General features: G+C 44.9%; 1 protein-coding gene across 1 annotated transcript; it reads left to right on the forward strand.

The window, feature by feature from the left end:
- The first annotated feature begins 3,550 nt into the window (after window positions 1-3,550).
- LOC141601076 (uncharacterized) lies at window positions 3,551-4,090 on the forward strand. Its single transcript, XM_074421339.1, has one exon. It carries the CDS (start codon window positions 3,551-3,553, stop codon window positions 4,088-4,090), a length of 540 nt encoding a protein of 179 aa, XP_074277440.1.
- Window positions 4,091-25,920: the final 21,830 nt, after the last annotated feature.

Raw genomic sequence — 25,920 nt, forward strand, 5'->3', positions numbered from 1 at the left:
TCCACATAAATTCCACTTGATGACGTGGCAGCCAATCATTGGCGCAAAACATGAGCAACGGATCGATGGCGTGGCCAAGTAATATCTTAAGCAAACTCCACACAAAATTGCAGTCCAACACAAGCTGAACAATACCCACGAGACTCGGTCAAGTAACAAATCCCACAAAAATAGGGAAATTGAGCAGAAATAGGGAGTAGGCGCTGAGGAGGAGGGGGTCAAAGGAAGTGGCTATAAATACCAAGCAAAGGCAAACAACAAGGACATTCAATCATTCACTCACTCACACTTCAAGTCTCCACTCCAGAAAAATATCATTCATCATTATACAAGGGCATTACACTTTATTTTCGTCATAATTGTATCATTACATTGTTCCTCCTCAGTACCCCAGAAGTCATAGTGCATACATTTGACGGGATACCGACTCCCACATTCGGGTTTTCCGTGTCACCAATTTCTTGTGTCCTTTACTTTTTTGCATTCTTTATTTTGTTCCGTCAGTTTGCAAGCACAATCATACTACTTTAAAATCGACCAACAATAGACCGCTTTAACCCACCTAAGACAAAGTAACTATTAGGTAATTTTTTACCAAAACAGTTTGGCGCCAACCGTGGGGCATAATGGTCATATTATAAGTCAACCTTCCAAGCAGTACGATCAGCATGTCGGGATCCAACCAGAATACCTCCAGTGCCCTAAGTTCCACCTCCAGCGTCTCAGGTTCTACCACGCAGCCTGTGGCCCGGACCATTCCAATCGCAACAGGAATGGCAGAGCCAGCGGCCCTCGTCAGCAAGACGGTTACCATCAGCCAGCCGTCCAAGATGACTCCAGTAGCGGCTAAGCCCCCGCATTCACCCAGAACCTCAGATGTGGGAGCAGAGCGCGCAAGTAAGGTCTCAGGGGTGCCTGGCCAAACCAAGTCTAGCAGGGAAAGCAACCCAGTCAGATCAGCAGGAACGCCGGTGGTTTCTCAGCACGCCGGATCAGCACCACCAGATGTGTGGCAACAGCTACTCGAAGGCATGAACACTTTGCACCGTGCTGTGGAGAGCCTACGGAAGAACAACGAGATCCTGCAAAAGGACAACCAGGCCTTGAAAGACCAGATGAATGCAATGTCCCAGAAAGAAATGCCCCCGCAGACGACAGAGGGTACGCCGGATCGAGAAATGCTCAAGGGGAACTAGGGGAAAGCCTTCCCATAGGATTTGGTAACCAGGCTAGATCTGGAAGTGGTATCACCACCGGGGGTGCCGCAATAGCCAATGATAATGCCTCCTCCGGGGGTACTATCACCACCAATGATGACACCACCAGGGGTGAAGCCACCACCAATGATGACGTCACCAACAGGAACGGCAGTAGGGACAATTACCCAGTGGGGTTGGGGGCCTTAACACCCAGTTTTCCCTCACCACTTAGCAGTACAACGCCCATATTGGGGAACACCCAAGGCGAACCCTTTAAAAATAGGGCTCCCTTAAGAGCAAGTGTATACACACAACAGGCTCTGGATGCACAGTTCAAACCTATTATGAACGCAACTCCACTGCCTAGCAGCTAAGTTGTCCCACCGTACGCCACGGGAGGAACTCTAGTAATCGGGAATCCCTTTGGCTTTTATTCGCCAGTCCACAACATACCTAAGGGAGTAAGGACCTCAGTGGAGCAGCAGCTGCAGGAGCTTAGGGCTATGATCGGCAAGTACCGGGAATGCCTCGCCCCATGGAGATAGCAGCACCAGAAAGCCATGCAGATTCACCCTTTGTGGATTGCATAGCACTCGTCAGTGGACCCAAAGGATTCACTCCACCAACCATGACCCTATATGATGGGACAACTGATCCGTTGGACCACGTCAACCAGTAGAAGCAGAAAATGATGGTGGTGACAGCAACTGGTTCCCTTAAGGAACCATGTATGTGCAAAGGCTTTGGATCAACCTTGTCCGGAGCAGCGCTACAGTGGTTCGTGAGCTTGCCCAACAAGTCCATATCCACTTTCACAGATTTGGTAAATGCCTTTAACCAACAATTCGCCAGCAGTCGCAAGCCAGAAAAACAAACAAGTGACCTATGCGAGGTAGTCCAGGGGTTTGAGGATATCCACTCGAGACTACCTGAATAGGTTCAACAGAGAAAAGGTCTCCATCCCAAAATGCGACATACCCACAGCGGTAGAAGCATGTAGGCGTGAACTTCACCACGATTCAGATCTGTACAGGGAACTCACCAAGTACCCGTGTACCACCTTCGAGGAGGTATAGCAAAAGGCAGTGGCTGTCATGCGCCTAGAGGAGGATGAATCCATGAGGGATGTCTACGATACAGAATGTGCCAACAAAAAAATCACCACAGAAAAGAAAAGTGAAAGATCTAAACCGTACAACAAGAACATCGTGAACTAAGTTTCAGGAGACATCGATTGGACGGAAAGTGCTAGCTTGCCCCCCAAGTTGAGTGAGTACGGATTCACCACAGGCATCACCGGAGTATTGAAGGCATTGAAGGAGCTCGGACAGAGAGTTAGGTGGCCCAAGAAGCCAGTACCTAGGGAGAACGACATAAGGGATGGAAGCAAGAAGTGTGAATACGACCACGACATCGGACACAACACGGAGGATTGTGTAATCCTACGCAAGGAGATAAAGCACCTTCACGGAGCAGGTTGCCTTAATCATTTATTACCAAAAGGAGCCAAGTTCGGAAATGTAAACACAGCAGAGCAGGTACTCCCCTCACCACTTCCGTTGTACTCCAAGGTTGTGAATGTTATCACAAGTGGATCCGAGATATATGGGCTGACTTATTCAGCAGCAAAGCGGCATGCAACAGAGACTAAGGGATATAAACCAGAGTCCTCTTGCCGCCTCAGCAGGAACGACTTGCCACCAGTCACATTCGATGAAACAGACATCCACGATGAGGGGGAACAACATCACGACGCATTGATTATCACCCTCTCAATTGGAAATTGTTTGGTAAGGAAGATCCTAGTTGACACCGGGAGCTCCGTCAACCTCATAATGCTGGGAACCTTAAAAAACATATGGTTCAGTGAGAAAGATCTGCTAAGGATGGAAGGCATTACCCCTGGTTGGGTTCAGAGGAGAAACGAAACACTCTCTTGGAGAGATTGTAATTTTTACATTTGCCGGAGGAATTAACAAACAGGTGAGATACTTCGTCATCGACGGCCCGTCCACTTATAATGTTATCCTTAGCAAGCCTTGGATTCATGAAATGAAAGCCTCTACGTTTGTATTGATTGACAACGTACTGTTCAGAAGATCACTGACAGGACCCTACCTGCGATGTCTGAGCAGTCAGGAGACACAACCTATTATGCATGTCATCCACAGCAGGGAATGTGGAAATCATGCAGGGGGTAGGAGCCTGTCCAATAAAGTACTCAGACAAGGGTACTTTTGGATAACCATGCACAAGGATGCAATGGAATACATAAAGAAATGCGACGCATGCCAAAGACATGCACAAGTGAGCCATCAGCCGGCAGAACCCATGCATCCAATAATCTCACCATGGCCCTTCATGAAATGGGGAATGTATATTGTGGGGCCACTACCCCGTGCTTCAGGAAACAGGGTCTACATGCTTTCCATGACAGACTATTTCTCCAAGTGGATAGAAGCGGAGGCATTCCCCAGGTCCTTGCGCGGCACGTAATCTCTTTCATCAAGCGGAACATCATATGCAGATTTGACATTCCTTCAGAAATAGTATGTGACAATGGTGCACAGTTTCTATATGACAAAATGGAGGCCTTCTGTGCCAGGTGGAACATCGCACTGTTCAAATCTACCCCCAGAAATCCTCAGTCAAATGGACAGGCGAAGTCCAGTAACAAAATTGCCATGGAGAACCTGAAAAAGAGACTGGAGGAAATAGAGGGTAAATGGGCAGATGAGCTTCCCCGTGTACTTTGGTCTGACAGAACCACCCCAAAAGTGGCCACAGGACAAACACCGTTCAGTCTCGTGTATGGGGCTGAAGCCGTGATCCCTTCTGAGGTGCGAGTACCAACACATAGGTATGGTTGCATAACAGAAGATAGGAATTAGATGGAAATGGCCAGCAACCTGGACACTGTGGATGAACTAAGAACCAGTGCTCAGATCAGAATGGTAGCCTACAAACAAACTGCTGCCAGAAGCTACAATCGAAACGTAAGGATCAGAACTTTGTAAGTAGGAGACCTGGTACTCAGAAAGATGTTCCAGAACACCAAGAACCAAGAGGCAGGAAAGTTTGCCTACAACTGGGAAGGACCGTACCAGGTAGAAAGCGTGGTGGGTAATGGAGCATACAAACTGTTTAGGTATTTTTTACCAAGTTAATTGATTAGGGTTAATGCGGTCTTACTCGTTGGTTAATTGTATGATTGCTCGTTTGTTGATACTTAAATAAAGAAATAAAGTATGCAATGTAAATTGACACGTAAGATTTGGTGACGCGGAAAATCCAGTGTGGGAACAACCGCGGGAGGGACGGTACCCTGCCAAGTATTGCACTATTTAAATAGGAGGATGATTACAATTGTGGCACGAAGCTAATCCTGCTGGCCCTAAGCGTCAGGCCTGCAAGATCTTGGACGAATGTATATTCGAGTATAATAATATGACGTGGTGTTGATGTGATCTTGAATGTGGATGTGTGAATACGGGTGTGTTGAATGTCCTTCTTGATTTGTTTCCTTGGCTATTTATAGGGTAAGAACCCTAGATATGTCCTACTTCGAATATGGAAAGGGAATATAATTTCCATAAGAACTCTTTCCAAACTTGGCCGCCTTTCCCAATTCTCCCTGATCTCCCTAACTTCTCCCTAACTCCTCTTTCCTTAATTCGGACGCCTTCTATGATGGGCTCCTGATCTCCCTTGAGCCCATTTCCCCTTTCTCCAACCGCGGGCTTCCTTCCTCCTTATCACTCCTTCCATAGCTTTTTATTTAATTAAGTGGGCCTCCTTTGTTGTGCTATTTTTAGCCCAAACAGTTTGCCCCAAATTTCTTGTGAAGTACGCTTCCAGGTATCGAGCAAGGAATTTACGTAATCGAATGCTAACAACCCTAAGTCGTCTTTTACACTCCTTCCCATGAAATCCATCATGTCAGCCGCCCTACTCCTATTTTCTCGCACCCAACTCCCTCTCTCCTCTTTATAACTCCAACCTCCACCTTCCACTTTTCATTAATATCAAATCATTTCAAAAAATACTCTTCTCTCTTAAACCCTCAACCTTCCATCTTCTTTATCCTTTGTCGGCCTCACTGTTCCTCTTCCCCGTCTCTTTTATCACGTATTTCTCCCCCTTTCTTCCTTTTAATTTTCATTTTGTCCCTCCACCATGGGCAAAAATCGACAATCCTCCACACCCTCTGACCGTAATCTCGACCCCACATTTCCTTCTCAGGGACTTTTTAAGCACCCCCACGACTGTGACTCCGCCTTGACTGCGGCCGACATTCCCACGATCAAGAATCTGCTTGGTCTTGGTGACGGAGTTGACATTGCCATTCCTGAACCGGGACAGAAAGCCGACGCCCTCCGTCCAGGGTGGGTTAGTTTTTACCTGTACCCATTTAGATACGGCCTCCGTTTTCCTTTTCCTAAACTCGTTCAAGACTTTATCTTCACCAACAACTTTGCCATGGCACAAATTTCTGCTGCCATTTGGAGAGTTCTTCTCTATTCTCTTGCCGCCGGTCAGAATACTGGTAAATCTGTCACTCTGGGCGACCTAGCCCATATGTACAACATCAGATCTTTGGGCATGGGTCAATTCTCATTCCGGGGCCATGGAGAGGCTCCATTCAGACACGTGTCAAATTCCCGTGATGAGAAATGGTTTGAGGACTTCTTCTATGTGAGGAAGGAATCCATCCAGCCTCCTGCTGATTATATTTTTGAGAAATGGGTTCTAACTTCGAGTAAGTAGCCTTCCTGTCACCTGATTTATTTTATCTCGCTGCTTACTAGCTTACTTCATCGTCTTCGTGCAGGCCCCTGTGACCTTACCCGTATTGGTGCCAAGATCCCGCTCGCAAAGAACCTTCAAAGCATCTCTGAATCTGAGAGAAAGTTCCCGGACCTGCTTCCTGGTTTTTCACTTGCTTCCTCCTCCAATCCTCCTCAGTCGGCTCACAGTATGTCTTCTGGTAAGACTTCTACAGCCGTTTTAATTTGCATGCTATTTCTGCTGATGTTTTAAGCATTCTGTCGTCTGAGACTATGTATGCTTGCAGGTTCAAAAATTGATCAATTAGAAATCATCCTCCAAAGTGCCAAAAGAAAGAGACCTTCTGCCAGCCCTGATGTGGCCTCTGCCTCCAAGAGGAGTGCTCCTCCTGCCTCCTTCCAGACTCCTCCCACAGTTTCCAGTTCTGCTGCGCGCGAGCCCTTGGAGGTCGACCCGTTGTCTCGTCATCCGCCTACTCCTCCTGCCAGTCCTCGGGCTTCATCTAGTGGAGGCATCACTGCTCATTTCCCAGAGGGCTTTGGGAATGTGGACAAGGTGCCATACTGGCCGGAGATTGACCATCTACTCTTCCCTCCTGTTGAGGAGACGTTTTCGGAGTTCTCCCCAGAGGAGATGGCTGAGAATGACGTGCACAATGCCTTCATGGTAAATATTCTTCGTCCTCTACCTGTTTGTCTTCTCTTGTTTAGATTTTATCTTTCAACTTTCTTGCTGACTTCTGATTTTTCCTGCCCCAGACCCTCCAGTCTGCACTCTACAACAGGAAAATGATCAACATAGTGCAGACCACTAGCCGTGCTACAAACATTAAGAACCAGGAGTTGAAGGGGACTATTGCTGATCTGGCGCAGCAGCGGGCTGATCTGAAGGAGCGTGTGGTGGAGCTGAAGACTGAGCTTTCTATCACCAAGAAGAAGCTGAAGGAGGGGGCTGATCAGCTGACTCGTACTCAAGCGATGTGCAACACTTTCTCTGACTCCCTCAAGCGCTCTGATGAGAAGATCAGTGAGCTGATCTCCCTGGCCACCAATGTTGTTTCCTATGCTACCTGGTGGGGGAAAATCGGTGGGATGCGTGCTGCTCTTGAAGAGGCTCCTACCCAGCAAGCTATAGAGGAATATGAGAGGCAGCTGGAGATGCTCTACCCCACCCAACCTGATCTGAGTGTGCTGATGCCTGAAGTTGGGGAGGTGAATTCTCCGCACCGGCCGAGCAAGCCGGGGGTGACGCTGGAGTGTCCCAGGATGCTGCTGATGGAGCTCAGGGAGCTATGGCGGCTGAGGATGCGCAGGCTGGTGTGGTACCTGAAACGGGAGGTCAGCTGGCAGAGGAGATGCCAGAGGTGGAGGTCATTAATGTGACCGATAATTAAATATTTTCATGTTTTTTGGTGAATTTTTTGGCAGTCTGGCCCAGAGGTGGCAGACTTTGTAAGTTTTAAAACTTTCTTTCTGTGGTTGCTCCGCCAAGGTGGCGGTTAAACTTGGGGCCGTATTTTGGCCATGTTTTGAAGTGCTCCTTGTCATAGTTTGGCAAGGTTTTAGTTTTACATATCGTGTGCTTGTTATTTATTTTCCCTATTTGTAGGAAGTTTGCCGTGTTAGCCTGCTTGACTGATTTAGGCGAGTCCTGTCAACCTGAAAAGGTAGACGTTCTAACTCAGCTAGCTATCGTGTCAGCCTAATGGCCGATTTAGGGATATGCCGCAATGTAAGGAGGAGTGGCTGTGTCAACCTAGGAGGCTGATTTAGACCAGTCTGGTCAGCCTGAATAGGCTGATCCAGACTAAGCTAGCTGCCGTGTCAGCCGGATGGCTGATTTAGGCGTATGCCGCAGTTTTGGACTACTTAACCTTGTTCATGACGCAAGGTGTGTTCATCACGTTTAAAGCCAGCATGGGCGTAATTTAGGCAAGTTTATCGTCGTTCTAGGACCAATGGGACGCTGCAGGATTCTGGTAGCGCAGATATCCCTACGTTCCATGTTCGTGTGCATGCATGATGGGGCCCTGATTAATTGCGATTAGTGCGAGCTACGTCCATGGGGTGGTATCAGGGGTAGCTGGGTAAGCGTATGCAGCTGTCAACCAGGCTCCCTTTCGTATGTTCCACAGCCCGCCTGGTGAGGGTGCTCCTTGTGGAGAAAATAGATTAGGCATGTTGGAGTGTTATGTGCCTTGTCACCCCGCGTTGGCAGTTGACAGTCGTGCTAGACATCCTTTCAAAGTACCATAGTCACTAGGATTCAAAGTGATGTACTTAGAGAAGCCTGAAAATAAGAAAATTTATTAAAATGATGTGAAGTACCTGTCGCCATCTCATGGGGTACCAGAGCAATTGTGGTCCCAGGATGCTGCCAGACCACACCACCTAATAGTAGTTTAAAGTTTTAAAAGAGCTATAGACACCAGAAATAAGAGTGAAATTGGCAGTATGCCTACTACAGAATTTTTATTTTAACTTTAAAAGTGATTTGGCTTTTCATAGTACATCATTCTGGAAGCTAAAGTCTACTTATCATTAAAAGTAATATCTCTTCAGGTGAAGTATGTTCCATGGGCATTGTATGATTTGACCATCCATAGTCATCAGTCTGTATGCACCATGGCCAACAACTCCTTCTACCTGGTATGGTCCTTCCCACTTGTAGGCCAATTTGCCTGCTTTTCGATTCTTGGTGTTTTGAAACACTTCTCGGAGAACCAGGTCTTCACCTCCAGGAGCCTGACTTTCACATTCTCGTTATAAATCCTGGCCACAAACTGTTTGTAGGCAGCCAGACGGATTTTTGCGCTTGCTCGCAGCTCGTCAATTGTGTCCAGACTTCTGATCATCTCTATATTGTTCAGTTCCCCTGTCATATTTTCATACCTGTGAGTGGGAACTAGAACTTCTGACGGAATGACTGCTTCTGCGCCAAACGCCAGGCTGAAGGGTGTTTGACCTGTTTCTATCTTTGGTGTCGTTCTGTCTGACCATAACACTAGTGGCAATTCATCTGCCCACTTTCCTCCTATTCCTGTAACCTCCTTCTCAGATTGTCCATAATGATTTTGTTGCTGGATTCAGGCTTGCCCGTTGGACTTCGGAGTCCTAGGTGCCGACTTTTTTAAGGTGATGTTCCACCTGGCACAGTATCCCTCGGTATCGTTGGAGATGAATTGTGAGCCATTGTCACATATGATTTCTGATGGGATACCAAACCTGCAAATGATGTTTCGTTTTATAAACGAAATGACCTGTTTATCTTTTACCTCTGTGAATGCTTCTGCCTCTATCCACTTGGAGAAGTAATTTGTCATTGCTAGCATCCAGATTATGTTTCCTGTGGCTCGTGGTAGAGGGCCTACTATGTCCATGCCCCATGCCATAAATGGCCAGGGAGAAATGATAGGTTGCTGGGGCTCTGCTGGCTGATGGATCATTGGTGCTGAGCGCTGGCAGGCGTCACATTTTCGTGCGTACTCTGTTGCATCTGCCTTCATTGTAGGCCAATAGTATCCCTGTTTGAGGGCTTTATTTGCCAGACTCCTGCCCCCTGCATGGTTTCCATATTCGCCACTTTGGAGAGCATGTAACACAGTCTATGCTTCTTCCTTGTCCAGGCACCGTAGGTAGGGGCCTGCTAGCGATTTTCTAAATAATATATCATCAATAAGTATGAATCTGGAGGCCTTCACTCTGAAAGCTCTCACTTCCTTCTTGTCATCTGGTGGCTTGTTATTGTGCAGCCAGTCTAGGTAAGGTGTGTGCCAGTCGCCTGTTTGGTCAGGCGTCTGCCTGTTTGGCTGGGAGTCCTCACCTTCCTCTGTAACTGTCTGGACTTCTTTCTCGCTCTGTGGATCCTCAAGTTCACCTTTATCTATTTCATCTGCCTTTTGGATAGAAGGCTCCAGCATGTGTGCTATTGGAATCCTGGATAGTTCTGTTGGTTTAAATGTTGCCCCCAGAGTTGCCAAGGCGTCTGCTTCCACATTCTGATCTCTGGGGATCTGCTTAAGCTTGCAAGCTTCGAATTTTTGTTTTAACTCCTTTGCTACTTTTAGGTATGCAATCATCTTCGAATCTCTGGATATAAACTCATCATTCACGTGGTTGACTATTAATAGAGAGTCACTGGATATGAGCAGGTGCCTGACCCCTAACTCCAAAGCTAGATTCATTCCTAATATCAAGGCCTCGTACTCTGTTTCATTGTTGGTCGCCTTGAATTCACATCTTACTGCTTGCGCTATCAGGTCTCCCTGTGGTGACCGCAGGATTAATCCCACGCCTGCCCCCCTTTTGTTGGAGGCTCCGTCAATATGCATCTGCCAGACTTCTGTCTCCTTGCTTCCTTCTAAGGTGAGGATCTCCGTATCTGCCAGATACTGGATGGCTGGGCTGAAGTCTGATACGAAGTCGGCCAGTGCTTGCGATTTGATTGCTGTTCTGGGGTCATATTGGATATCGTATCCACTGAGGTGTACGGACCATTTTGACATTCTGCTTGATAGTTCAGGCTTCCTCATGATAGATTTTAGCGGGTAGTTGGTCACGACATGTATGATGTGGGACTCAAAATAGGGGCGCAGTTTGCGAGATGCTACTACCAATGCTAGTACTAACTTTTCAAGAGATGTGTACCTGGTCTCTGCCGGTAGCAGAGACTTGCTCACGTAGTATACCGACTTCTGCTCCTTTTCTTTCTCTCTGACCAAGACAGCACTTACTGCCACTTCTGTGACGGCCAGGTAAAGGAATAGTGGTTCTCCTGGCTTTGGCTTCGACAGCAGGGGCGGGCTGCTGAGGTAGTGCTTCAGTTCTCTGAAGGCTTGCTCGTGTTTAGAGGTTCATTCAAACTTCTGGCTTTTCTTTAGTACATCGTAAAACAGCCTGCATTTATCTGAAGATCTTGAAATGAACCTGTTCAGGGCCGCTACCTTTCCAGCTAGTCTTTGAACATCCTTAGGCTTCTCAGGTGACTCCAGCTGCAAGACGGATTTGATCTGTTCGATCTTGGCCTCTATTCCTCTTTGGGTTACTATATATCCTAAGAATTTGCCGAGAAGATACTACGAAGGTGCACTTAGATGGATTTAGTTTCATTTTGTATTCTCCGAGGGTCTTGAATGTTTTACGCCGGATGTCGTATATGATCTTTGGCCTTTTCTGATTTCACCACCATGTCATCAATATACACCTCCATTGTTCTTCCTATCTGTTCTTTGAACATTCGGTTACCCAGCCTTTGATATGTGGAGCCTGCGTTCTTTAGGCCGAATGACATGACGTTGTAGCAATATATTCCTCTTTCAGACATAAATGCCATCTTCTCTTGATCTGTCGGATCCATCTTGATCTGATTGTATCCACTCCATGCGTCCAGGAATGTTAACATCTCATGTCCAGCTGTCGCATCTACCATTGCGTCAATATGAGGCAGCGGTAAGGGATCTTTAGGGCATGCTTTTTTGAGATCGGTGAAGTCCACACATACTCTCCACTTCCCATTCTTCTTAGGCACCACCACTACGTTAGACAGCCATTCTGGATATTTTACTTCTCTTATTTTCTTCGCTGCCAGTAGGCTATCTACTTCCTGGTTGATCACCTTATTTCTCTCCGCTGCAAACTTTCTTCTTCTCTGCTGGATGGGTTTACACTTTGGGTCCACACTAAGCTTATGTGTTATGATGGACGGATCTATTCCTATCATGTCATCGTGCGACCATGCAAAACAATCCATGTTATCCTGTAAGAACTTGACTAGTTGCTGTCTTAAGCTTCCTGTGCATCCTGCTCCAATGAGCACGGTTCGTTCTGAGTTCAACTTGTCCAGGTTGATTTGATCCAGCTCTTCTGCTGGGGGTTCGATGTATTCGTCCTGGATAGGCTGCTTCTGTAATTGCTATGCGGGCGGGCTAGTAGTGCACTTGAGTGCCTTCTTATAGCAGCCTCTAGCTTCCTCCTGATCTCCTCTTATCGTTTCTACTCCCCATGGTGTGGGAAATTTTATGCACTGGTGGTATGTTGAGGGGACTACTTTCATCTGGTGCAACCATGGTCTTCCCAAGATGACTTTGTAGGTGGAGGGGCCGTCTATAACTAGGTACCTAACTGAAGCCTACTAGCGGAATAGTCTTCTTCTGCAAATCCTTCTCGCTGAATCCCATATTCTCTATAGTTTTCAGCATGATTAGGTTGACCGAGCTTCCTGTATCTACCAAGACCTTTCTTACTGTGCAATTGGCCATTGATAAGGTGATAATAAGTGCGTCATAATGTTCTCGTTCATCGTATGTATCTCCTTCATCAAAGCTGACCGCTGGCAGGTCACTGTGAGAGATTCTGCAAGAATTGGCTGGCCTATCTCCTTTGATCTCTATAGCACGTCTTTTAGCTGCTGAATATGTCAGCCCGCTTAAGTCTGAGCCGCCTGATATCACGTTTATGATTTTGGTGCATGTGGGTGGGTCTGCAGGCTTGGCGGAGCCTACCTTATCTTGCTGCTTGCCCCCACGTGGTAATAGGTGGCTCAGCTTTCCTTGTTCGTACAGGCGCTTGATCTCTCTTCGTAATGTGTACCAGTCCTCAGTGTTGTGTCAGATATCATGATGGAACTCACACTTCTTCTTGCTATCCCTTCTCCAAGCTTGCTCTCCCACTGGTGGGTTGGGCCACCTGACTCTATCTCCCATCTCCCTGAGTGCCTTCAAGATTCCCCTGATACCTGTAGTGAATCCATACTCTGCCAGAGTGGGGAGTTGCTGATTTTCCTCGATTCTGTTGACTCTCCTTCCATATGGTCTGTACCTCTCATCCTTCTTGCTGGTGGTTTGCTTTCATCCTGATTTCTCCATGGCTGAGGTACTAGAAATACTTGGCGTGCTTAATAAGCTGGCTCTGGCTAGGATATCTTCCTCCAATATGATTGCGGCAGCTGCCTTCTCCTGTACCGCTTCGAAACTATGGCACGGATGCATGGTTAGCTGCTTATATAGGTCGGAGTCGTGGTGGAGGCCTCTTCTGAAGGCTTCTACTGCTGTTGATACATCACACTCTCGCACTGCTACCTTCTCATTGTTGAACCTGGTATTGTATTCTCCAATGCTCTCTCCTGCCCCCTGGACGATTCTGTATAGATCTCCTGCATGCTTCTGTGGTTTCCTGTTGCTTGCGAATTGCTGAGTAAATGCGTTTACCAATTCAGTAAAGTGGATATCGACCTGTTGGGCAGGCTCAAAAACCATCGAAGTGCTGGTCCTGTTAGGGTGGACCCGAACCCTTTGCACATGCAAGCCTCCTTGACTTGCCCTACAACAATTCTTGTCATCATCTTCTCGTCTTGACTTGGCTTATATGATCAAAGGGATCTGCTGTGCCGTCGAAGAGAGGCATATTTGGATTTGTGAATCCATTTGGCATGGCTGTGATGGATATAGTGTCCACGAACGGTGAATCGGCATAGCTGTCTAATGCCGCTTTCTTGAGTGGGGGTGCCAATCCTGGGACCCTGCTCAGTATTTCTTTTAACTCCAATCTGCCGATTCGTTATCTTTGCTGAATGCGGGGTCCGCCTTTGTCATTTTCTTTGGTTTAATATATTGCCTCCTGATCCGAGCTCTTGAAGGTTCTGATGTGTTCCAGTTGATAGAGGAGTTGTTGTAACGACTGTCCCCTGCTGCCAGTCCATTTGTTGGTTTGACTCGGATCCTGCTCCAGGCGTCTGATCGATTGTGGCGGGGCTACTGACGGGGATGCCACCTGCTCGTACTTCCATACAGCTAGCTGTGGGCCAGTTATCTAGCGTGAGGTATCCCAGCCCTTGTGGGGTGATCCTTCCATCTGATGGTATCGTGGACATATCCAATCTCGTTATTAATTCAGCCGGTACCTATCGAAGTGGATTCCTGTTGCCTGATGCCCCCTGCGTCAGATCTACTAGTGTAGGCCTTCCCACGTCTGTCCTACTTGCTGGGGTGAAAGAATACTGTTTGAGGATGTCTATCTGTGCCCAGAGCTCTCTGTCCCTCTTTCTTGCTTCAGTTTCAGCTTTCCTCTGGTCTTCTCTCATGTTTTCCATAGCTTTCCGAAGATTTTCTACACCAGTGAGTAAGATTTGTGTGGGACTAGGTGGCGGAGGGAGGCCTGAACTTGCTGTTCCTTTATCTGATCTGGCTTGGGCCGCGACAGCAGGAGTCCTAGGAGGTAAAGAGGTTTTTATTGTCGGTATGATTCTTGGGGTGTATCCGGGAGCCTGTGTAGCCATTGTTGTTGTCGGGTTTTGAGTAGATGGTGGCGGTGGAGATAGTTGCCTGCTCCCTGACACGGCTTCAGATGCTTGCTTATCCATTGTATATCTAGAATATCAACGATTGACGACCACAATGCCCCACGGTGGGCGCCAAGCTGTTTAGGTATTTTTTACCAAGTTGATTGATTAGGGTTAATGCGGTCTTACTCGTTGGTTAATTGTATGATTGCTCGTTTGTTGATACTTAAATAAAGAAATAAAGTATGCAATGTAAATTGACACGTAAGATTTGGTGACGCGGAAAACCCAGTGTGGGAACAACCGCGGGAGGGACGGTACCCTGCCAAGTATTGCACTATTTGAATAGGAGGATGATTACAATTGTGGCACGAAGCTAATCCTGCTGGCCCTAAGCGTCAGGCCTGCAAGATCTTGGACGAATGTATATTCGAGTATAATAATATGTCGTGGTGTTGATGTGATCTTGAATGTGGATGTGTGAATACGGGTGTGTTGAATGTCCTTCTTGATTTGCTTCCTTGGCTATTTATAGGGTAAGAACCCTAGATATGTCCTACTTCGAATATGGAAAGGGAATATAATTTCCATAAGAACTCTTTCCATACTTGGCCGCCTTTCCCAATTCTCCCTGATCTCCCTAAATTCTCCCTAACTCCTCTTTCCTTAATCTGGACGCCTTCTATGATGGGCTCCTGATCTCCCTTGAGCCCATTTCCCCTTTATCCAACCGCGGGCTTCCTTCCTCCTTATCACTCCTTCCATAGCTTTTTATTTTATTAAGTGGGCCTTCTTTGTTGTGCTATTTTTAGCCCAAACACAAACTTATGACTATGGAAGGGAAACTCATACATAAGCCCTGGAACATTACTCACCTGAAGGAGTACTACATTTAGGTTCCAGCTGCTGAACCACAAAAATCTTACCCTAAGAAGGTACAACTATACACATGATAAAACTCTGAACTTGTGCCGTTAGCGCCTGAACTAATTTCTTACAATGAAACAGTGTTCATCTAAAGGGGTACAACGCCCAAATCCACCCGCTGGAATCCCAGTCCTATTTCTCAGTAGGTACCACAGGAGAAGTTGAAACCCAAAACTTTAAGTTATGGCACCAACTTCTTATTTATCCGTCTGAACAGGTATCACATTGTTGCTTTTTGCAGCTCCACAGAAGGAACACCATCTGCCCGACAAGGTATCTTGTTCAGAACATACGTGTTAGCCACCTTGGATATGTCAGGTACTGCTAAAGGGGTAACAGCTGAAACCGTGCTCTCAAATTCTTCCCAAATATTTTAATTTCTTATTTTCTTCCACCCTCCGGTGTTATCTGTCAGTAGGTAGCACTAAGGGAATAAAACATGGGAGTCACATCTTTGAGATTTCTTGCAAAAAGGGCCCAGATTAAGTGTTGTTTTCTTTTTAAATTTTTTGATTGTACTATTTGAAGGAGTACAGTTTTGCTCCTGAAACAATTTCCTTTTTAATACACTCCCATTTGCAATGTTCATTCCTTTTTTAAGATTTTTGAGAACCCTTTGAGTTGGAAATTAATCCCCAGCAGTCTGAAAGAAAAAAGGACTAGCAAAATGTTCCTCATGTAGGACGTACATGGTGCGCATGAGAAACAAACGCAGTACACATAGTAAGTACATAACAAAGAAAAAACATAAACATTACTGGCCCCCAGAAGGGAGCAAGAGCAAAAGTCAAACGATTGTTCAAATAAAGAAAAACAAAGCCAAACGCCACATAGGACTAAGGCCAAAAAGCAACAAATTACAATTAACTAGAGGGCATTCCCTCGTCTAATCAGCCTGATCTGGAACAGGCACCTCATCAGGAACAGCAGCAGCAACAACAGAATCAGGAACATCTTCCTCCACCTGCACCACCTCTTCAGCGTGAACACCCGCCCCCTAGCAAGAGTCGCTTCCTCCTCCGCCATCAGGTCATTGATAATGCTGAAGTCAGGCTGAACGGGGAAGGTCTCAGCAAACTGTCTCTCCTCTTCTGCCAGATTCCAAGTGGTGTGCGTACCAACATGGAACTCCTGCATACGCTTGATCTTGGACTCCTAGGCGACATACAGCAAGGCGTCCAGAAGCAGCTTCTTCAGGGTCTGCACCTGATCCTCAGCAGCAGCAAGGTTACCAGCTAAGGAGGAGTTGGAACTCTGTGCCTTCACCAGATGAGCTTGAGTTTGTGCCAGCTGTGAATGGGCAGTGCTCTTCTCCTCGGCGGCAGCAGAGAGCTTAGCCTCCAGATCAGCAACCCGCTGGTTAAGGTTGTTCACCTCGCCCATCAGACAAGGGACCTCCTTGCGGATGAACAAGTTCAGCTGAAGACTCTGCAAGAAGAGAAACAATCGCTATGAGCAACCCCCCTCAGCAAGAACAAAAAGCAAAAACAGAAACAATTGTACTTATAGCGAAGGTAGTTTCAATTGAGATATCCAGCATCTCAAGCATAGTCTTGGTACTCACCTTCAGGGCCGTGGCAGGAAGTAAGAACTGTTCCAATTGAGGCCAAAGAGGAATACCAGCCTCACCACCATATGCATGAGGGAAACGGAGGAGAGTCGTAGAGTTGGGCAGAGGCGCCCTAGGATGTACCGAGGCCAAAGGAGGAACAAATTTCGGTTCTGGTTCATGAGCCGGAGAAGTCTTTTTCTTTGGAGCGGGTTGAGAAGTAGAAGAAGCGAGTTTTCTATTCTTCAATTCCATTGCGAAGTCAGAACAGAAAGGGGCTTTGCCAAAGAAAAAGGTCATTGCACCAGTCACACAGTGTAAAGAAAATACAACAGACGGAAAGAACAAAAGACAAATATCTCACCGGACGACATCGAGGGTTCCGTCTCAGACTCCTTTTCTGGGTTAGAGGGAGTTTCTTCTTCTTCTTCCCTTCCTTCTTTGTGAGGCTCCTGATCCTCTTCTTCTTCTTCGTCCACCTGGAGCGGATGAGAGGAGGAACCTGAGGTCTGCGAGGCAAGGAGGGTCGAGAAAGTTCTAGCTTGGATAGGAAGACTGAGGAGCCTGGTCACCATAGTGAGATCTTTGGTAGGAGTTGGCTGCAATAAGTCTGTAAGAAAAAGCCATTAAGAACAGTGAGATCAAAAGGAAAACAGAACATTGACAACAGAAATTACCTTCAACCGGAGCTCACTTATCAAACAAATAATTAGGGGTGGGGGAGATTGTGTTGATTTTGACAAAGATGTAGCGCTTGAACCAGCCCTCATCCCTCGCTTTTGGAGGAAGAATCACCCCCGAGTTCAACTTATTATAGGATCAAAGGGCCACTTGGCCATGCTTGACGGGTCTGTAGGTATACAGCGCCGCCAAATCACCAAAAGTCAGACCTAGGTTGTAGTCTTCATCCAGAACGCACAATGAGACTAGCACACGCCATGCATGCGGCTTAAGCTGACAAATCACCAGCTTATTGAAGGAGAGCACCTGCTGAACTAGAGAAGGCAGGGGGAACGGAAAACCCAGATGAGACGGATACTTATAGAGGCAAGTCCACCTAGGACAGCCGAAGTCGGGAGCTTCGCCAGGTTGGGGAAGATGAATCTCCACCTGATCATCTAGCCCAAATTTTTGCCTCACCTCTGAAACATCAGCGTGAGCATACGCCCAATAAAAGTGCCGAGGAACATGCGCTGGAATCGCACAGGAACAGCTCAGAAAGAACCCCCGTGGATCCAAAGAAAGTAGAGGCGGAAGGAGATGATGGAGAAGTACGGGATGAAGGGTGGCGAGTAGATTTTTTGGTCATAGTGAATGGAAAATAGGGAGTAAGAGAAGAGACGGAGGGAGAAAATACCTAGGGAGAAAATACCTGAGAGAAAGCGTTTTTTGGAAAAAGAGGAGTAAAGTAAAGAGACAAGGGGGTTGGGGGTATTTATAAAGAGGGAAATTGAAAGGAGAAAGTGTTGGAAGTTGAGAAGGAAATCGTGGGGAAGTGGATAGGGGTAGTTGATAAGATAGGCGGCGTGGTATTGATGGGACTCCTCTGACAGTCCAATTTTTTAGGGAAAGCAATTCCCATCATTACATTGAGCAAGTGGATGGCAATTACTTTGGGGGTAATTGTTTGGGTAATTTTCCACATAAAATCCACTTGATGACGTGGAAGCCAATCATTGGAGAAAAACATGAGCAACGGCTCGATGACGTGGCCAAGAAATATCTTAAACAAACTCCACACAAAACTGCAGTCCAACACAAGCTGAACAAAACCCACGAGGCTCGGTCAAGTAACAAATCCCACAAAAATAGGGAAGTTGAGCAGAAATAGGGAGTGGGCGCTGAGGAGGAGGGGGTCAAAGAAAGTGGCTATAAATACCAAGCAAAGGCAAACAACAAGGACATTCAATCATTCACTCACTCACACTTCAAGCCCCCACTCCAAAAAAATATCATTCCTCATTTAGGTAGCACCAAAACGGACACGGACACGACACGGACACGGACACGTGACACGGCATCCCATGAAATTTAGGACACGGGACACGTTATATAAATTTAATAAAATATATATTTTATAGTTATAAAAATTCAATTTTATTTTTATAAAAGTATTTGATATTAAATTTAAATAAGAAAAGGTAAAACTTGTCCATGATTATAACTCATTTTCATTTCCCATCAAAACCCATCTTATAATCAAGCTATTCACCCCAAATGATGTCCAAATGTTATGGACACACGTCGGACACGACCCAAATACCATGGACACGCGTCGGACACATGCCCAAATAAATGTTGAAAGTTAGACACGGCTTTATAGCCGTCCGACGCGTTTTGGCGTGTGTCCGAGGAGTGTCGGTGTCCGACACGATGTCGGACACGGGACAGCTGATTAAGAGAAGTGTCCGTGCTACCTAGATCATCATTATACAAGGGCATTACACTTTATTTCCGTCATAATTGTATCATTACGTTGTTCCTCCTCAGTACCCCAGAAGTCATCATACATTTCGCAGGATACCGACTCCCCCGCAGTTTTTTCCACATTCGGGTTTTCCGCGTCACCAATTTCGTGTGTCCTTTACTTTTTGCATTCTTTATTTTGTTCCGTCAGTTTGCAAGCACAATCTCACTACCTTAAAATCGACCAACAATAGATCGCTTTAACCCACCTAAGACAGTAACTATTAGGTAATTTATTATCAAAACAAATGCGTAAAAGAAAAATGTGTAGATATTAAGGGGCATTATTGGGATCCAGAAATAAATGTAACAAGTAGTAGTAATGTAGGTATGTAGGTATGATAGAAGAGTAGTAGGGGTTGACATAGGGCATAGATAGGTTTGGGCATAGGGACATGTCTGAGGTACGGGTAGATGTGACCGTGCGATGCAAGCAAGCAAGTGAACTATCCATCCCTCTCTTCTTGCATGGCCCAATTCCATTTATTTTGTATTGCTGCAGATGTGAAATCTCACGAATATGTATTGCCCATTATTTATTTCTCTTCATTATTACCCCCGCCATATACCTGAACAAAAATATGTCATTTCCCTTGTCGAAAGTACGACCTCTTTGTCCTGGAAAGATCATTCCGTTTAGTTTTGAGCTACTTATAATAAACTTTGTTAACTAAAGTTAACATGATCGAGCTTGTGGAGGAAGTTTAGAATCGGCACAATTAGTTCTGAGTTGTAAGATGGTATCTCACCACTAAATTATTGTAGATTATTTTTTCGTACTTCTGTAAGAGTTGCTCAATAACCTCATTTAAACCAACTTCGACTCGTTCATCAATTTTTAATATAATGCATATTATCATTTGTAAAACCGTAACGGTTGTTAATTGTCCTGAACCAAGCTTCAAATAAGGGAGTCATGGTATTTCGTCAAACATCTGGCGTGTGACGGTAATATTATTGCACTTTCATACCACAATCTGTATATTTCAACCCAAAATCCTCATTTACTTCAGCATACTAACGCGTCCCATAATCATCTAACTTGTAAAAACCCAAATTAAAGATTTTTCACAAGCTTTGGGTTATTTGATTTGAAAACTGCCTAATTTCATATAGAAAAAAAAAATATTCAGTTGTGATAATTGAATTGTTAGACAACTTTCAATTCATGAAAGTCTTTTTTTTCGAGAGTTCTTTTGTTATAAACAAGAGATGAGAAGATAAATTAAGCCTTTTAATTTACTCCGTCGATCAAGATGAGTTCTACATAAAAATTGCTGAAATGTTAGTGTCATTTTAGGTTGCTTTTACTTCTAAGACGAACTGTTTGGCAATTAGCGGATTAATTTAAGTATAAATAAATTGTAAAAGCACATTATAAATGAGAGATGTTATTGGAAGGTTTGATCAATGTATTTTAAAATGGAACAAAGTTTGAGTATTTGGTAATTAGCAGATTGAGATTAATAGATTGTTAATTTTCTTTGTAAAATGGAGCAAAGTTTTCCATTTTAAAATATGTTAACTAGTAACCAATTTGTTAGGGTAAGCAATATGTTGTAAAATATCATATTGACTCCAAATATATTGTTTAGTTATATGGTTAACCAAACACGAATAAAATTAACATATTGATTGGTTAATCATGTTAAAAGCTATGAATACACTATAAATCTATCAAATGATGTTTACCAAAAGCCCTCGGACATACTTGACAGAGTTCAGAATAAGAGTCCTTTAACTGCAAAATTTTGAAGTATAGTCTCTTAACTATAAAAAATATTAGTCTGGATCCTTTTCTTATAGTCTTGTGCTTAACTCTATGTTTTTATATTAAATGTACCTATTAAATTTATAATTTTGATATTTTAAAAATTATTTTACTTTATAAATTTATCTTGAAACCAAATCTTAAGAACCTGAAGAGAATAGTTATTATGATTGAGTTTAGTGATTTTTTCCGGGGATGTAACAAATTACCCCCCATAACTTATGAACTATGTGCAAATTAGCTCCCTAAGTTTCACTTGTAACAAATTAGCCCGATAACTTTTTTAAAATGTGCAATTAAGCACAAATCAAGTTTTTTACCATTTTTTAAACTAAAATCTATTGTTTTCTATTAAAATAATATTTATAGATATATTTCTTAAATAATTAAATGCAATATTTAAATATTCCACCGAAAATGCGAACTAATTTTAGTATAAAAAAAATTTGGTCATGTGACTTTTCATTGTAACATCATTAACAATTCTCATATTAAGAACATTTTTCGCCAAAAAAAATAAAAAAAATATTTGAACATGTTTTTTCAGTAATCATGAATTTTAGGATTAAAATCTAATCAATAATTATGATTTTTAATAATAGTTACATATTTAATTAGTAAATTTTATTCTTAAAAATAAGATATGTATTTAATTGCACATTAAGAGAAACATCCTCTATTTACTAAATGAACAGGCGAATCTAGGAATTTTCCCGCTCAAATTTTTTAAGCTATATATTGGGCTTAACATGTTTGGTAGTTATTCTTAAGTATTGGGCTTAACATTTTTGCTCATTCTATAATCTATAAGTATGTTTGCCTACTTTATGTAATTTTTATTTGTAAATATTTGTACAAAAATATATTTTACTAACGTATTTTACACTGTTATATTGTCATATATCTCGAAAAATCTGTGCTTTAGCACGGGATCTATACTAGTATGGGGTTAATTTGCTACATCCCCTATTTACTAAAGGTGAATTTAACAAAAATAACCCAACCTTTGATAAGTCTTCCAAAAATAACCCAACTTTTTAACTTGAATATTAATAATACAACGTTTGCATTTTTGTCACAAAAATATCTCAAAACCTCACCTACACAATGTTTTACCAAATATTGAGAAAGGATTTTTTGCAAAAATAGTTTCATAAATATTTAAGGTCTATTTTGTGATTATAAATACAAAATAATTGATAACCAAAAACTGAAAAAAATAAATTTCTTAATTAAACAATGAAAAATTCATTAATATGACAAATATATAATTTTTTGAAAAGGAATAAGATAAATTTTAAATTAGTAGAAATATACTTATGAGAGATATAATTTTTTTTTTAATAAACCCACAATTTTGAGGAATCCAAAAATTTTTAAAACCATATAATTTACGTCTTTTAGGATTTTGAACAGTACTAGAATTATTTTTCAACTTTTTTTTTTCCATTTTCTAATTTTCTAATTTTTTTTTATAGAGGACAAGATGATGGAAAACCGACCAAGATGGTTTGACCATATGAGAAGGAGACCTATGGACGCACCAGTTAGGAGGCTGGAGACTTGGAGAACAGAAAAGGTCCCTAGAGGCAGAGGAAGACCGAGACAAACATGGTTGAGAGTGATAGAGCACGATATGAGAGTTCTGGGGCTTGAGGAGAGTATGGTGACGGAGAGGGCACAATGGAGGGAAAGGATACATGTGGATTTTTAGTATTTAATGTTTTTTGACAGATTTAGTGTTTTTTTATTTAATTTAAAGAAATTAAATTATTTATTTTTCTCTCCTTTATTACACTTTTTCACCAACCACTTTCTTATATCATATTAATTCTATAACATAAATAGGAGATACTACTACTAATTTTTAATTTGTAAACACACATTAATGAGATATTTTAATTTTGTTATACATGTGGTATTGCATCAATAATACGTATGATATGAGACAAAATATTATGCACATTTTTTTTATAATTCTATTTTCCTGTCTTTTGATACAAAAGTACTACAAGTTGACCATCTCCTTTTGCCAATTTTCTAATTTTATTGTATAATTAAGTCATTACTTGAGGTTATTATTTTGGTTAATGTAATCGTATAATATTATTATATGTAATAGTGAAGTTGATGGGGCATATTCTGCACCCGCTGACCAATCAACATATTGAGCAAAGTCAAAGATATCCATAGCAAGTCAACGGCTTAGACAGCCTAACCGACGAGGCCTGTCGGCCTGTCAGATGGGTCCCGCCGGGGCAACTAGCCAGCCGGGGCACACATCCGCGAACTCATATCCAAGACCCCTCGGCGGTGAGTCAACAGGGCCCGCCGGCCTGCCATAGGTCCCTCGGCCGAGGGGTAGATCAGTCTTTCCACCTGCTAGCCACTTGGCCACTACGTGACAAAAGTTGAAAGTCTATAAATACTCCTCTACTCTCATTGAGTAGAGGATCCACAATTTAACCTAAGAATCACTATTCACCTGGTAATATCTTCCCTATCTCTCTACAATACGTACTTTGCCAAGTAACAACAACTTACCTCTCTAAGTTACTGACTTGAGCGTCGGAGTGAGTTCGCTCGGCCCAAAGCCGAGCCCTCAGTTTGTTCATCATTTCAGGAGACCGCAAGGAGGATTCAACCAAAGACGTCATTCTACAAGCACGGGTGGTAACTTATAACTGCTCTGGAATTACACCCGGAACAATTGGCGCCGTCTGTGGGAAGGGGATACTAGAAGCTAGTCACATTCATTCCCAAACAAAAAAAAAACAAAAAAAAAACCCACCCAAAAAGCTAAGAAGATGTCGAAACAACAAGAGGTATTCGTGACTGACGAAACCGAATTCTGCCAAGATAATACCGTCCACAGTTCTGGAGTTGCGCAGCCCTCCACCGGCCGGGTAATTCAACCGGAGTACGGGATGCCAATAATACCAGATACGCCGCTGCCCGCCAACCAGGTCACCATCATGGGACATGTGGTCGATGCAACAAACCGAAGCTACTCCGGACCTAATTGCTAGTACGCCGGCTCACACTGTCACAGCGACAAGAGCGGCGCAACCCGTCCAGGAGACCAGGGCCCAGAATGTGACTCCAAGAGACTTGAATGAAGCACTGGAAGAAGCTGGCCCTGTCAAGACGCCGGGGGAGCCCAGAGCGCTAGTGGTAGACCTTAGTCCTTCCCGCACTCGCGGGAGGATGGCGTCGCCGCAGCGCCGACGAGGCACCCCCCAGAGGAGTGAAAGAAGTCCGACTCGTCAGAGTCGGAGAAGAAGCCCGACTTACCATAGTCGGAGGAGAAGCCCCGCCCAGTACGAGGAGAGGAGCCGGACTAGGAATGCGAGGAGCCGATCGCCGCGTGTCACTCGACACGTGGCCAGACAGCCCCTCAGTGCCTATGTCCTTGACACCGCCGTGCCAACCAAACTAAAGTTGCCGGCGTTCACATACAAAGGGGATAGTGACCCCACCGACCATGCCGAGGCCTTTGAGTCGTACATGTCGGTGTGGGAACAACCCGATGAAGTCTGGTGCCGAGTCTTCCCAACGACCTTGCATGGGATGGCTCAGAGTTGGTACAAATGGCTGCCCGACGGCTCGGTATACTGCTACGCCGACCTAAGGGACGCCTTCCTAGCCCAGTACTCTTGCAATAAGAGGAAGGTCGTGGAGACATCGGACCTCCTAACTATTAGGCAGGAGGGGGGCGAGTCTCTACGAAGCTATGTGAAGAGGTTCGATGCCAGGGTTCAGCAGATTCGAGAGATTAATCCCGAGCTGGCGGCCTTCGCGCTGATGAAAGGCCTCCCGAGGGGAGACTTAAAAAACGAGCTCATCAAGTCCGGAGGCCTGGGCTTAGACGCCGCCAGGAAGATGGCCGACCAAGCCATCAAGGTAGAGGACTATCACAAGACCTGGGTAGGCCACAACGAGGCTGGGCACTCAGAGAAGAAAATCCACCGGGAGGACAACCCGGACGAAAGACGTCATAACAATAATAGGTCACGGTTTGATAGATCTGCCAGGAAGCAGAGCTCGGCGGGCGCCGGGGGGAGTTCGGGAACGTACCACCAAAGGCGGTACAGTGATCACACCCCCTGGTTGTATCTGCCGCCGAGGTCCTCGCCCTGAGCAAGGGCGAAGGCCAGAAATGGGAAAGGCCCCCCAAGCCGAAGGGAGACGGTGACACGAGCCAGTACTGCGAGTACCACGGCCACACCGGTCACCTTACTGACAACTGCCGGCATCTGAAGAATGCCATTGAAGAGCTAATCCGGAAGGGGAGCCTCGGCAAGTATGTTGCCAAAGGCCAAAAGACGGAGGCCGGCGGTTCAAATAAGAAATCCGTCTTTGAACGGATAGGAGTGATCCATGTTGTCATCGGGGGCAACGAGAATGGTGGGTCCGCTCATGGGCACAAACGGCACCTGAACGAGGCGTATCAGGCCATCAACTTTGTGCCCAAAACAGCGGTCCCCACTTCCAATATCCCCGACATGACTATTGGAAAGAAGGACTACGAGGGAGTCATCGCCCCTCACAGCGACCCACTTGTAGTCCACTTGGACATATCCAACCACCTGGTCAAGAGGTGCCTGATTGACACAGGTGCCTACACGAACATCATGTTCAGGGAGTGCTTTCTCAACCTCGGTCTGAAAGTCGAAGACTTGAGCCCCCGCACCAATCCGTTGTATAGCTTCTCGGGGCCTACTGGTACCCCCGGGGTTGATCAAGCTGCCGGTGATGTTCGACGAGGGGAATGCGGCGAAGAATGTCCTATCTGAGTTCGTAGTCATTGACGGCTCGTCCGCCTACAATGTCCTCATAGGCCGCGTCACTCTGAGCGAGGCTGACGCAGTAATGTCAATCCGGGCCCCGACGGCGATGTATGTCTCGGACGGGGGAAGCACATAAGCTCGTCTCCAAGGACGAGA

Source organism: Silene latifolia, chromosome 9, assembly GCF_048544455.1.
Source record: "Silene latifolia isolate original U9 population chromosome 9, ASM4854445v1, whole genome shotgun sequence".
In the NCBI taxonomy this organism is placed as follows: Eukaryota; Viridiplantae; Streptophyta; class Magnoliopsida; order Caryophyllales; family Caryophyllaceae; genus Silene; species Silene latifolia.

Coding starts and splice junctions, on each gene's coding strand:
- LOC141601076 (XM_074421339.1), top strand. CDS start 3,551: ATGGCCCTTCATGAAATGGGGAATGTATATTGTGGGGCCACTACCCCG.